This window comes from Dipodomys ordii, unplaced genomic scaffold, assembly GCF_000151885.1.
Source record: "Dipodomys ordii isolate 6190 unplaced genomic scaffold, Dord_2.0 Scaffold24, whole genome shotgun sequence".
NCBI classification, from domain to species: Eukaryota; Metazoa; Chordata; class Mammalia; order Rodentia; family Heteromyidae; genus Dipodomys; species Dipodomys ordii.
The window spans coordinates 16,668,283-16,682,695 of NW_012267240.1; the positions used below are offsets into that span (position 1 = coordinate 16,668,283).

Genomic DNA, 14,413 nt, shown 5'->3' on the forward strand with positions numbered 1-14,413 from the left:
GATTGTCCAATGACAAGAACTTTAAGATCCTGCCTGGCACCCAGCCATCCCCATCTGAGGTGATTCCTTCCAGCCCATGCTACCATTGGCTGAGGGTAGCGGGAGGGCTTAACTTACCTTGAAGCAGGGCCAACTCACTGACCCCCATGGTCTCTGCGAGTACCTCTAGCTCTAACAAGTGAGTTCTTTGCACAGAATATCCTTCCTGTGTTTTTTTGGTTGCTCAATATCTTTCAAGTTTTCTTTTGTGATACATGAGAGGCCCAAACCAGAAAGCCTAAAGTCTTAGAAGGAAAAACTGGACTGGAGCACTTACTCCTAACCTCCAGGAGGAGAAGGGAGGGGGACAGACCAAGCCTGTGCTTCAGAGCTAATTCTCCAGTCCAGGTTTTGGTCCACGTCACTGTGTCTATATAGCTCAGCCCTCAATGGGCACATCTGTAGGCAGGTGGGCTCCATCCATCCCAAGGAAAGTGAGCCACCCCTTGTCGTCAGCTGAGCCAGGAAATCCCTTGATCTATGTTTATCTCCTCTAATTTTTTACTTACCATCCCTCCTTTGGATATTGTAGGACAAGCAAGGGATACCATGGTGGCTGGGACTGAGCTACAAAGGAATCTTCCAGTACGACTACCATGATAAAGTGAAGCCCAGGAAGGTAAGGGTGATCTCCTCTGTGCTCTGAGTGGCTCACATTTTGAGAGGGGAACAAGTTGAAAATGGTAACGCTGTGAAACCCAAGTGTTTGCCAGTCTCCCAGCTAAGCTATGTATTCAAATGACTCCATGGTAATCCTATCTTGAGTTTTCTGGGTAAATATTTTCTCTCATCTCTAAGGAAACTTTTAAGGTAAAATGCTGGGTCAGATCTCTCAGAACCAGTGGACTGTGGAAGACTATATACTCTGGGAAAATGAACTCTTGAAGCCTGAGGCCACTCCGGAAAGTTGGAGGTCATAGGTCAAAAGGAAGTGAAGTAGAGAGTAAGAAGAGCTCCTGAAAATCTTGCAAAATAACTTTATGGTACAGAAGTGATGAAAGAATAAAGCCATTTGCTAGAGGGCAAGGGAAGGTGAGAAGAGTCTTCAGTGTCATTGGAAATACAAAACAAAAATGCTTGATGGGGCACCATCTTGGAATTTTCTGCTTTTCCTTTACCCAAACAGATTGGAAACTTAGAATGGAAAAATATCTTGGAGACCAGTGCTGTCATTCAGAATCTCTGGCAGAGAATGGCAGAGCTGGTGTTCAGATCAAAACCTTGGAATATGTACCAAACAAAAAAATCTATGAAAACCACCCTGGTGTTAGGAGAGAGAAAGTAGTAATAGTCCATGTGTCACCCCAGATTGCTTTCTAAGGGTCTTAATCTATGACTGAACTTGAAACCCACACTGCATAGCTGAGCTTATTGTTCTCTGCACGGTTAACACCTGTCCTTGGGGTGGAAAGGATTTTCTCTCAGTGCATCCGTACATCATTTAAGTTCTTAGTAAAGATCTTGAACAAATATGAAGGCATTATTTACTGGGAACAATTCAGCAGAAACCTGGTTCTTTGTGGGAATGGATAGTCTTCTTTTTGTGGCTGTTTCCAAAACCTGTTTTCATTTTTAGAGGCAAGAAATGAAGTGGACCCTGCGTTCTTCTTTTTCCTGTCTTCATTTTTTGGAGTCGTGGGACCTACCTATACTCCTTCCTATGGTCTTGCTTCCTGCTCCCTCTGTGCTTTTTCCCATGGAGCCGTCCTAATGTTCTGTGCATTAGCTGCTAAGTTCTCTCTTCTCCTGTTTTCAAAGACTCTTCTCTTTTTCCAGCTAGCTTGACTGATTATTCTGCTTACCCAAGGACACTCCCAAGAGCCTTTTCCTAGTCCTTGTAATATATTCAGCTCTTGCGTGCACATAGGTGGAAGACCTTGGTCGAGGTGGATTGCTGAGACCCTCGGCAGTTACATCTCCAGCTCACTCTAAGCTAAGAGATGTTAACAAGTATTCAAATCTGTTCTCTTCAATGCATTGATGTGTGTAAGCCTTCTTCACTTCTCTGATTGTGATCCTAATGAAGACTTGAAAACTAATGGGGTAGTACTTGGTCAATGTAAAGCCCAGGACCAATTATCACTATTATACCATATATATAATGTTTCATAAATATAATTTATATTAATAATTTATATTTTATTTTAGCACTAGGATAAATTTTTAGTAGTATTGTCTAGGCTGGGAAATCTAGAAGAAGCTAGGTGCCTATGGGAAGTTGGGCTGCATCAGGAAGATGATAAGAGCTTTGCAGCCCCATGTGAATGGATGGGGGTTGTTTAGGAAAGAGAGAGAGAGGCCAGCTGGAAGCACAGAGATGGGCAGCATGCTATTAGGGGAGCACAGCATACCAGCTGGCAAGGAGGCCCAGAAGGGCCCAGCTCTGACAAGGCATAACTTCATACTGTCTAGGCGACAGGAGGCACAGAGTACAGTGGACTTTTGGTACCCACAAAGAGACCTTTGGTACTCTGCAAAGAATGCTCCATGGAGGACAAACCACGCATGCTCAGGATACACAGAGTTCAGTTCTGTACTGTGGATGTTCCATTCATTCTCCCTTAACACCATCTAACCTCTGTTACAGACATGTCAGCTTTGAACACATCTCCAATTTCCGCTCTTTCCCTTCGATGAAGTGCATTCGCTTTGAGCTTGCTTTGGGGGGTACCATTTGCTTTGGAGAAACAGATTTCCACAGGATTAAGGGCAAGGAAGCACTCAACAGGTCACACAATGATTTATACACAACTCAGGATAACTCAGGACTGCCCAAGCAGGTCCACTGCACGAATGGAAATTCAGAAATACCTTCTGTAGTAACTTCTTTCTGTTGATTTCTACCACACCTAGTCAAAACCACATGCTACGAATCCACAGATGAGCTGGTTTCATGACTCCATTTGCAGCCAAGGGTACACGTCCATGTCGGAGCCCCCCCTGACCTGGGACCATGCCTCTGGCAGCTGTGTAAAGGGTGGATGAAAGAACACAAAGCAAGACCTGAAATCAAGGACATTGTCCCCACAGTGTGGGTCAGGATGGATAGGAGTTTGAGCGTGGCTTTCAGTTACATTGTCCCCACAGTGTGGGTCAGGATGGATAGGAGTTTGAGCGTGGCTTTCAGTTAGAGGTTTGGAAGAGGGAAATAGAAAGATGTTTAGAAGGCATTAGTCAACTCTGGTGGAAGAACATTCAGAAGAGAAGTTCACAAGTACTACCAGGCTTCTTGAATGGCCAAGGCCCAGAGGGGGAAGCCTGGTGGGAGGGTTTCTGAGTGCAGTTTAGGACAGGGCTAGGCTTGAGTCTCGGTATCCTGAGATCTCTCACCGGGAGCATTCCTGTGTTCTCTCAGGGCTCAAGGGTGTGCAGAATTTGTAAACCATGTCTGTACCAAGAGATGGAAGCTAGGGAGGGAAAGTAGGGGATGCCCTCCAGAGGCTGGACAAACTGCACAAGAGGGTTTCCCCTCCCATCCCCCACCCCCGTGGAGCCTCTCCTTCCTGGCACTGGGGCTGGGCACAGCTCTGCCACCTTGAGCCTCCAGGGAATGCTCAGGAAATGGAATAGCGCCCAGCTCTGAGCACTCAGAGACATCTTCAACCAGCAGCTGCTTCTCTAGCATGGGCAGCTGTTCTCAGCCCAAGGCAAAGGAGGCCCTCACTGACACTCTGACCTGGTTTGGGCAGCCAGGTCCCATGGGCCCCTAGAACTAAGGGCCAACATTCAAGTAGAGGCAATGCAGGGTGGAGCCTCCTCTCTAACCCCTCCCTTCCCTCTGAAGGGCTGGGAGGCATTCTCTGGGATCCACAGGCCACCGTGAGCACCAAGCTAAGGCGATCTGCAGCAGTGTTGCCACATGGCCCACCAAAAACACGCCTCCCAAACTCACGAGGGATGGTAGAGGCTGGCTATCCAGAAATGGCAAGACAGCTTGGTCCTTGCTTTCCAAGGGTAAGGATGTTGCTTGTCACTCTGATTTCAGAGTTTACCCTATACCACTGAATTTTTTAATTTTATTTTTATTTTTTTTTGTCAGTTGTGGAGCTTGAACTCTGGGCCTGGGCTCTGTCCCTCAGCTCTTCAGCTCAAGGCAAGTGTTCTACCACTTGAGCCACAGTGCTACTTCCGGTTTTCTGAGTGGTTTATTGGAGATAAGAGTCTCACGGACTTCCCTGCCTGGGCAGGCTTTGAACCAGGATCCTCAGGTCTCAGCCTCCTGAGTAGCTAGGCTTACAGGTGTGAGCACCGGTGCCCAGCTACCACTGAAATTTTTTTTTCAGTGGCTTTGGGCAGGTGGGTAAAACATGGGATATCCACTTCTAATCACCTTCTACCATCTGCTATCCAGACCTTCAGAACAAGTGGCTTCCTAGATTTATTCAAGCTCAACTCTTGGGTTTCTTTGTTTTGTTTTGTTTTTGTGGGTATTTTGTTTTTGTTTTTGTATTGGTCATAGGGTTTGAACTCAGGGCCTGCGCACTGTCCCTTAGCTTTTTTTACTCAAGTCTGGCATGAAGCTCAACTCTTAATGCAAGCCTCTGGACTTGATTTTTTGTTAATTTTTTTTTTAAATAGCTGGGCATGGTGGAACATGCTTACTATTCCTGAACATTGGGAGGACCAAGATTGGAGACCAGCCCAGATGAGAGTTAGCGAGAACCTATCTCAAAAACAAGCCAGCTGTGGTGATTCATACCTGTGGTCTCAGCTACTTAGGAAGCAGAGGAAACAAGATCTCAGTTTTAGGTTGGCCCAGGCAAAAAGTAGAAAGCCCTACATGAAAAATTAGAATGACTGGATTATGATTTCAAGTAACGGAGCACTTGCCTAACAAGTACAAGGCCCTGAGTTTAATTCCCAGTACCAACAGAAGTAAGTGAAGTAAAGCAGAAAAGCAAAACACAACAACAACAACAACAAACATGACTTTTTCCCCTTCAGGGTATATGTCATGTCAGGAAGAGCTAGACTTGTGGAAATGTCTCAGAGCCTATAGTTTGGCTTTTGATTATGTTCTAAAGAGTTTAGAAATATTGAACTTCTGAAAACCGACTTCCAGAGTGTCTAGAAAAACATTGAGAAGAATGGCCCCCCAAAAACGTTAAAAAAAAAAGAGCAGCAAAGAATGTTAAAAGCAAAGTTGAACCATGTCACGTCTGCACATTTCCAAGAACAATGACCCTTGCTTGTTAATATGGTACTTTTAAAAATATGAGGAAGCCAAGTTCAGTGTCTCACACCTGTAATCCTAGCTAGGTAGGAGGCTGAGATAAGAGACTCTCAGTTCTGAGCCAGCACAGACAGATAAATCTATAAGATTGTTATCTCTAACCAACAAAAAAGCCAGAACTGAAGGCACGGTCCAAGTGGTAGAGTACTATCAATGAGCAGAAAGAATAGAGCAAGAGTATGAAGCCCAGAGTTCAATCCTCCATCCCAGCACGCGCGCGCACACACACACACACGACTGTGAGGACCCTACACACACACACACACACACACACACACACACACGACTGTGAGACCCTAAATGGTATCTGAGGATAGGTTGAAGAATTGTTGATAAGCCATCAAATAGCTTCTCATTAGTTCTTAGGAAACCCTACTTCAGTGTTTCACCCAATGACATTTTCCTCCACCCTCTGCCTCCTCCCCATTTATGAATTCTCACTCTACTCACACACTATGTAACACCTAGAGACATCCTGTTTCATTAGTGTATTGTGTCTCTTCTTTCCTGTAGTTACTCGTCTTGGTAGAGTTTCTGTGTAGCACAAGGTATCATAGGACAGAGCTGATGACATCACTGTGTCTGGCTTGGTTTAACACTGGAGACAGAAATAGCAAAGTTGTAGTAGGAGAAAAAGAAAAAGAAATTAAAGCTTTCGGCTCTATAGATTATTTTACCCTACTGTAGCCTAGGTTCAGAATTCCTTGTGCAAGGAAACACTGCCTAAATGAGGGGCTAATACTTGACAAGATAGAGGGCTATTGCATCAGAGAATGGTAAGACAGAGTCCCACTGGCATGTGGGTAAAGCTTTTTCTTAGTGTGCATTTATGGCCAAGTACAAAGACTTCAGACGTTAAAAGCGGAAAAGCAACTATCCACAGTTAAGTTGGCTGCTCCATAGCTTTTGCCTATTGTACAAGGAAGAGTGATTCTTTTTTTTATGGTATTTCAGTGATTTTGTTGACTAAATGCTTCTTACCAAGTTTACATCTTAAAGAGTGAGCTTCCTCACTGGGTTCTCCTTCTAACCCCCTAATGGAACAGGAACTTTGAGTGCAGGCTTAGAGATAGGGGTGGGAGTATAAGTTAAAAACCTGCTAATACTCCACAATTGGACAGCAGGACAAATGTCTACTTCCTACTGCTTAAAAACTATCTGCAGAAAAACTTGAACAGCATAGAGACAGGATTCAGAGTACATCTCTGCCATGGCTCTGTTTGCAGTGCCTCCAAGAATACATCCTTTGTCTTCCTCCTTCAGGCAGGGCTATGTCAGCCTACACATTTTGCAGAAGTACTTTGGGCCAAAATTGGCCAGGAGGTTTGGTATTACCAGTTCCGCAACCTGGCAGGAAGGGAAGAAAAAGAATGTGTCCATGAAAAGCTTTTGGAAGTGAGACACATCTTCCACCTGAACCTTGATGTTATATTGATTGCTCAGAAGCTCAGTGGCACCTTGCACTACGTACTCATTCTGTAAGTGTGAGAGTGAGCACGTGGCATAGACAACATGGCTTCCTGGTCTGGTGGCAAGGAGTCCAGCTGCCAGAAGCTGCACTCGCAACATAGGCAATGTTTGTCACTCCATCTTCCTTGATTGATGAAAGATATCCTCATCCTGGTGAAAGGAGTGGCCGTCTGTGGTACAGGGCACATCTACCAGCATGCCCTGGGTTCAGATCCCAGGACCACCAAAGAGGGAGAAGAAGGGGAAGAAATGGAGAGAAAGAAAGGGAAAGGAAGGAAGGAGAGAAGGAAAGAAGGTAGGCCTTTTCTTTAAATATAATTTTTTTTTGTTTATATGGCACTAAGGAGTCAAACCCAAGGTTTCATGCACGCGAGGCAAGCACTCTACCACAAAGCCACATTCCCAGCCCCAAGACTGTTTCTTTTTTGTGTATTGGCCAAGCATGGTGGTATAAGCCTGTCAGCTCAGCTAATCAGGAGATAGAGGTAGGAAGATCCCAGTCCAAAGTGGGCCCAGGAAAACTCATGAGACCTTTTTCTGAAAGTAAAAGGGCTCTCTAGCCCTATGGCTTAAGTAGTAAAAGCCCTAGCCTAGTAAACGTGAGATCTTGAGTTCAATCCCCAACATCATACACGCAGACACACACAGACACACGCATATTTCCTCTTTCTTTGATGAAAACATTTGAGTGAAACGCTTATATTTCATATTGAAGAGGTGTCATTTATTAACTCTGGTCCCAGGGAGCAAAGATAAATAAGTCTATCTCACTTGGGAGCAAGGGTGGCACCCTATGTGGGAGGGGAGGTCTCCCATATCTGTTAGATCAAACCTGGAGGCAGTGCAGAACTCTAATCTCTGTGACATTCAGCCCCTCTTGACCACTTCAGTCCCAGAGGTGTGGGAAGGTCAGACTGTTCCCCACCAAAGACCCCACTAACTGTCCCATTAGTCCTAAGCGGAGCCCTGTTTCCTGCTGGATGCTTGTATTTTTTACTCTCCGGGACTCGGGATAACCCACAGACAATCAGAAGCTGTGATAAGTTAAAATAGAATTTTTTTTCTGAACGGGGCTTGAGGGAGAGAAGTCATCCATCATGCAGGCCGTGTCTGAGGCTCAAAGCACCAGAGAGCAAATAGGAAGAACGTGATTCACAAAAACCTTCCCAGGCAGAGGATTCAATATCTGTAAATCAGTGCTTACCGATTCAGCGCACTCCTCAGCCTGTATTGAATGAAAGCTCTCCATTGGGAACCAATGGCGACATCAGGCTTTGTTATGTACCCAGCAGACAGCATTTACTTATTTATTTGATGCGTAATTAGGGGGGCTTTTATGTACACTTAGATGCACAATTAGGAACATTACAGGGTCCCTCCTGAGCCATTATAAAAAAGGAACCAGAGAAATTGGCCTGCCCCCATCCCCAATCAGCCAGGGTTGCTTCCTGAGACTCCTTAGAGTATTTCAAAGATGGGGGGGAGGGGGCCACTGAATCTGGGAATTGGCGCCTCAGTGCCACCTCCCCCTTATGCGGGAAGATTTTTGAACTCAATGAGATGATGAGACAGGAAGGGAAAATCATATTTACAGGAAACATAACATTAACCATGGGCTACTTCCCAACAGCATGACCCTGGTAAATTATTCAGTGTGACAAGAATGCTGTTGGTTCATTGCTGACTCCCCAGCTTGGCTTCTCCTTGGATGTGCCTGACTCATTTGCTGGCCACTCAGCCCTCTGATTTGGCCCAGGCCGAGTACTCACTCATTCCCAGCCTCTGTATTTCCCCATGGCAACCACGCCCTCAGCACTCCAGTCTGTTTAGCATTCTTAGCATTTTGCAGCCTTCCCTCATTCACAGTGTGGGATCAAAGGGCCTCCTCCCCTGGTGCCTTTAGATCCCAAGGCAGGGCTAAGTGGACCTGTCAGAGTTCAGTGCTTGAGGTGACAGAGCCTGGCCATGGGTCATCAAGGGGGAGGAGGAAGACCTCAAAGCTGAGCAACAGACCAGCTGGATGGATATGGGGGGAGGGCATAGGGAATTACCATAAGTTGCCATTTAAAAATAAGAAAGGAGGGCTGGGAAGGTGGCTCAGTGATAAAGTACTTGTCTTGCATGCATGAGGCCCTGGGTTCAATTCCTCAGTACCACATGAGCAGAAAAATCTAGAAGTGGCAGTGTGGCTCAAGTGGTAGAGCACTAGCCTTGAGCTAAAGAGCTACAGGACAGCGCCCAGGCCCAGAGTTCAGGCCCCACAACCGACCAAAAAAAAAAAAAAAAGAGTCTCATGACTTTCCTGCCCAGCCTGACTTTGAACTGTGATCCTCAGATCTCAGCCTCCTGAGTAGCTAGGATTACAGGCATGAGCCAGTAGTACCTGGCATAACAGACACTTTTTAAAGCACCTTCTATTTTCCTAGATTTCCCAATTCATGCACACACTTCGAGCTGCCAGTTATAGGTGGGACTGGGCTGCTCTACTCTCTAGAAACCCCTTCACTTTTTCATGTCACATGATGCCTGCTCTCAGCCCTGCAGACCCTACATGAATGAGATGAAATCCCTGCCCTCTCAGAGTTTACAGTCTAGTGAGAAAGACAGTTAAATTATAACAGTCAATACAGTCAGAGCATTCAATTGTTATAAAGACCATAAGCTGAGCACCAGTAGCTCATGCCTGTAACCTTAGCTACTCAAGAAGCTGAGATCTGAGGATTGTGGTTCAAAGCCAACCTGGGCACAAAAGTCCTTGAGACTCTTATCTCCAATGAATTTCCAAAAAGCCATAAGTGGAGCTGTGGTTCAAGTGGTAGAGTGCTATCCCTGAGCAAAAGTGATCATGGACAGCACCCAGGTCCTGAGTTCAACCCTCAGGTCTGGCACAATAAATTAAATAAATGAACGAATAAATAAATAATCTGAGTAAATTCACTGAACTTTGAGAAGTTTGTGCCACAGACAAATGACAAGGAATTCTCTAGCATTCTCTATTGTCATGTTTTGTTATAATGCTATTTGAGTCTGTCATAATCAAATTCCAAGAGCAGTTAAACCTGGTTTGCTTTTATTTATTTATTTATTGGCTGGTTGGTACTGAGTTTCGAACTCAAAGCCTTGCATTTGCTAAGCAGGTATCCTACCACCTGAGCCACCCACCCAGCCCTCAGTTATACCTTGTTAAATATAAATTTAAAACTTTAAAAAAAAAAGTGCCTTATAAACCAGTACCACTCAGTGGTCCAAAGTAAATCATAAAGGAGAATTGTGTTGTTATTGATTCATTTCCAGATAACTGAATTTGCTTCTCTGTGTATCTGTGAAATGGAGACCGAAAGATGCAGGCTAGATCTTGATGTCTAATTTTCTCCTTCTTGAGTAGATTTCCCTTTCGGAGAGTTTCCCAACCCCTCCCCCACCCCACCCCCAAGATAAAAGCATTGTTGCCCTTGGCATAGCAAATATCGTTACAGTCTCATTTATACTGAACGTGAGAGGCGGGATGGTCTTGAAGAGCAAACAATGTCTCTTTGTTCCGAGGCTTTTCTTTCCTGGTTATTGGATCTGGGAACCCAGGGTCCCTTGGTTCTCACAGGTTCCGGTGGGAGCCTTTCTGAGCCTGGTCCTAAGTAAGCAATGCTTTCTGAGGCACCAGCTTCTGTTTTTATTTTCTTGTTCAAGTGCCTGCTGTGGCAGATTGTCACCTTTGAGAAGGCTGATCTGTCTCTGAGCAGGAAAACACAAACAGCATTGCCTCATAGTGAGTTAGTTATCTGCAGAAAAATCTTAAGAGAGAAGCTAAGGTGGGTGAGACTTCCCTTGCAAAAGGGGAATTAAGGAGAAACAGATTTGAATCTCTCGCTCCCAGGGTGACATTCTTGGAGGAGGTCCGTCCCTTTGTCTTTGAAAATGCCTCCACACGGTTGTGAGGATCCATCTCCAAGCCTGACGTCCTGGCCCTGCCTGGAGCACTTAGGTGTCCAGGTGAGTTGGTCAAGATAGTTGTAGCTCCAATTTTGTAAGACAGAGTCATTTCCCTAAGTGTAGATTTCTTCCCCGTTGGAGCTGTTGATAAAGCTGTCAAGAATCTAGTGATTGGGAGAGGTAATCTTGAAACTTAAAACACAAAGAGGAATGTCATTTTCACACTAGAAAGGGATAATAAAGAATGAAGGGGAAAAAATGAGCCTTTTTTTTTCTTTTTGCTGAAGACATTGTTAGCAGGGAGACGATACCAGTTTCTAAGTGGCTAATCTCCTTGAGCTAAAGCCACTGTACTAACCCACACTAGATCTGATTTGATGATCAAAAGCGGTTTTTCTCCCCCATCCCATGTCTGTTGTGGTATGTGGTTTCCCAGGGCCTTACCCCATTCCCACACAATGCCAGGGATCCTAGCCCTCTAACCATCTCTGCCATTGGTTAGCATAGGCACCGGCATTAAAAACAAACAAACAAACAAAAAGTCATATAAATAGCCCTATTGGTTGCATGGATAGTACAGGTCAGACACACATTGGGTATTTATACCATGCAAATAAACACCCTGCCAGACTGACACAGCAGCTCCCTGGAGACTAGCTGACTTCTAAATAGCTCTGCAGACCCAGATTCCCACTGCTCTAGGAGTCCTGTTGACCTTGGATGCAATTTGAAGGAGCAAGTCAAAACCAAATGCTATTGTTGGATCCCAAACTACCAGAGAAGAACATCCAATACCCTCACTCAGCCCAAAAGGAACTATGAACCAGTAGTGACTTATGAACAGATTTGGGTTTTCTGGTATCAAAACCAAAGACTTTGCTGAGGATCATAAGGATATTGACCTGAGTGTAAAACTCTTGGGACTCAAGGGTAAATCTTTGCTATCTCACATTGTTCCTTTTCATGTATTCTTCCCTTGCCCCTCGATAAAACCACAGGTAGTCCCATGGCTCCTCCTCACTCCCACAGCAAAGGGCGTCACACAGGCACTCCAAATAGCAAAGGAAGCTTTTATGAAGGAATTAAGATGCCCTTTAAGACAGTGCAAGTTCCTAAAGTGGTCCTGACCAATTAGCTATAACAAAGTACCTGAGATGATCAACTTAAAAGGAGGAAAGATCAATTTTTATTGCAGTGCTGGTGGTTCCTGGAGTCCATGATCCATTGCTTTGGGGCCTGTGATGAGACAGCATGCGATGGTACAGAGCACAGGGTGGACCAAATCACTCACCAGCAAGGGACAGAGAAGAAGAGAAATGGAGAAGTATGTCAGTCTTCTTCAAAGGGGCATTCCCAGTAACCTAAAGGCCTCTCCTAAACCCAACCTCTTAAAGGTTCTGCCTAGTAGCACTACCCTGGGGACCTGGGCCTTGGGGGGAAATTCCAGATAGAAACCATCCAACCCATATCCCTTCTCCCAAGCAGACTCCACCTCACCTGACTTCCAGGCTTGCTCTCCCCAGTGATTCTAATGACCGACCCCTCATTTGAGGGGAACGGAACGCTCAAGGCACACCCCTCACCCCCTGTAACAGTGCTCTCAGTTTCCACTTTCATGAACATGTTACACCCCAAATGTGCGTCAGGATTTTCCAAGTCATCTAAACATAAGGTATTTAAAATTGTGATTTTTTTTAAAAAATTCACATAACTAAGTTGGCCTTCTTAAGCCATTTTTCCGTGCACAGTTGAGTGGTCATGTGTGTATTCAGTGTTTTGGAACAGATAGATCTACAGGACTGTCTTCATCTTGTAAAACTGAAACTTTCTACTCATCTTCCCCTCTTTCTTCTTCCTGTTCTACTTGGACTGCTTCTAGAGTCCTTATATAAGTGCAATAGAAGTATTTATAATTTTGTGACCATCTGATGTTGTTTGCTTGTGCCTAGACTGGAGCTTGAACTCAGTGCCTGGGTACTGTCCCTTAGCCTTTTTCTTCAGGGCTGGCTCTCTACTACTTGAGCCACATAGATCCACTTCTGGTTTTTGCCCATGAATTGGAGATAAGAGTCTACATAAGCTGACTTCCAACTATGATCCTCAAATCTCAGCCTCTTGAGTAATTAGGGCTACAGGGGTGAGCCACTGGCATATGGCAAACATGGGGTTTAATACTCAAACCAGGTTATTTTTTTAAGTAAACAAAGGGCAGTGGGTAATAATTCGATGACAGTATCAGACAAACTTGAATGCCAACAAAGGCACAGGTCACTGTGTCTTACCAGTTTGTTAATCTTCCTACCACGCTCCCTTTGCTATGGGACAGTCAACACTCTTTAGTGGCATTGCTCATCTTGTATCAGCCAGCACATCCACTGGACAATTCTTGGCTCTAAGGTTTTAAAGGTGATATTATCCATAAGTCATGGCAAGTGTTTGTGGGTCAGTGACAAGAGGACCCTGCCAGTGAAACCCTTTCCCTAACCTTTGCCAAAAGTGTTTTCTGGTGACTGTTTGGGGTTTTGCATATCTCTCTACCAGTCCTTATACACTGGCATCTAATTAACACCCCCCCCCAAGTGTGCTTAGCCTCTTGCAATGACGGTTGCTGTTCTAGCCTTTGCTTTTTTTATTTGTTGTGTTTTTGTGCCAGTCCTGAGGCTTGAACTTGAGTTCAAGTTTTTTTGCTTAAGCTAATGTTCTATCACTTGAGCCACAGCTCTATTTCAGGCTTTTTTGTAATTTATTGGAGATAAGAGTCTTATGGACTTTCCTGCCTGGGCTGGCTTCAAACCATGATCCTCACATCTCCGCTCACAGGTGGGTGAGCCACCAGTGCCTTCTTTGTTCCCAACATTTTAATAGAAAGACAAAAAGCCAGAATGTTTCTGGGTTCCAGACTCTTTAGGTTGAACTGGGAACCAAATCCCAGCCCTACCATTGGTAAGCGTGACCTGTCACAGCCAAGTGAATTTCCTATGTGCGCATGTGTGCATTTGTCAGTACATAATGAGTTTATATTTGAGCTTTGAAAACTCATTAAAAAAATTAAGCCTAGTCAATGGCCAGGTTTCTCACTAGCAAAGTGAAAGATGGCTTGGTTACACAGCAGTAGAAGAGAATGTCACCCCAAGACTCCCTACTATGGCTGCCTTTGTACTGATAGCTAGGGGAAGTAAGTTATGATCCATGGGGCAACCCTGGACAAGGGATTCTTCCTCCACAAGGGTGGACCAGCTTCTTACATAGGGAAAAAGGCGCCGTAGAGAATTAGGAACTTCTCCTTTGTAATGAGTAACTGGCTTCTTTAAGTACTGAGTTCTAATCAAAGTCCATCATGGACCCAGGTTGATGAAGTCTATGGTTTGGTAGTCGGGACAGCGAACAGTCCGCAAAGAACTTCAGATCACCTCCCTTACTTTCAGAAAGTCCTAGGCACATATTTATCTAGTCTAGATTTTTCCTTTCCTGGTTTTGTTTTGTGGTACTAGTGATTAGACCCAGGGCCTGGTTCTTACCCTTTGAGTTACACCCTTAGTCCTTTGGTTTTTATGTATTTTGTTTTTGAGATAGCAGTTTGATAACTTTATCCAGGCTGATCTTGGATTCAAGATCCTCTTGCCTCTACTTCCCAAGTATCTGGGAATTATAGGTTATGTACCACTGTGCATGGTTTCTGGGAATTTTTTTTTTTTCTGGGGTTTGAACTCTAGGCCTTGAGCTTGCTAGGTAGTTACTTTTTTT

General features: G+C 44.7%; 1 protein-coding gene across 1 annotated transcript in view; it reads left to right on the top strand.

The window, feature by feature from the left end:
- Positions 1-14,413, top strand: part of Frmd4a (FERM domain containing 4A) — a 288,454-nt gene that overhangs the window by 201,528 nt on the left and 72,513 nt on the right. The window contains exon 11 of the mRNA XM_013014606.1: positions 572-658. Within this exon, the coding sequence (XP_012870060.1) occupies positions 572-658 (87 nt within the window). The remainder of the gene's footprint in view (positions 1-571; positions 659-14,413) is intronic.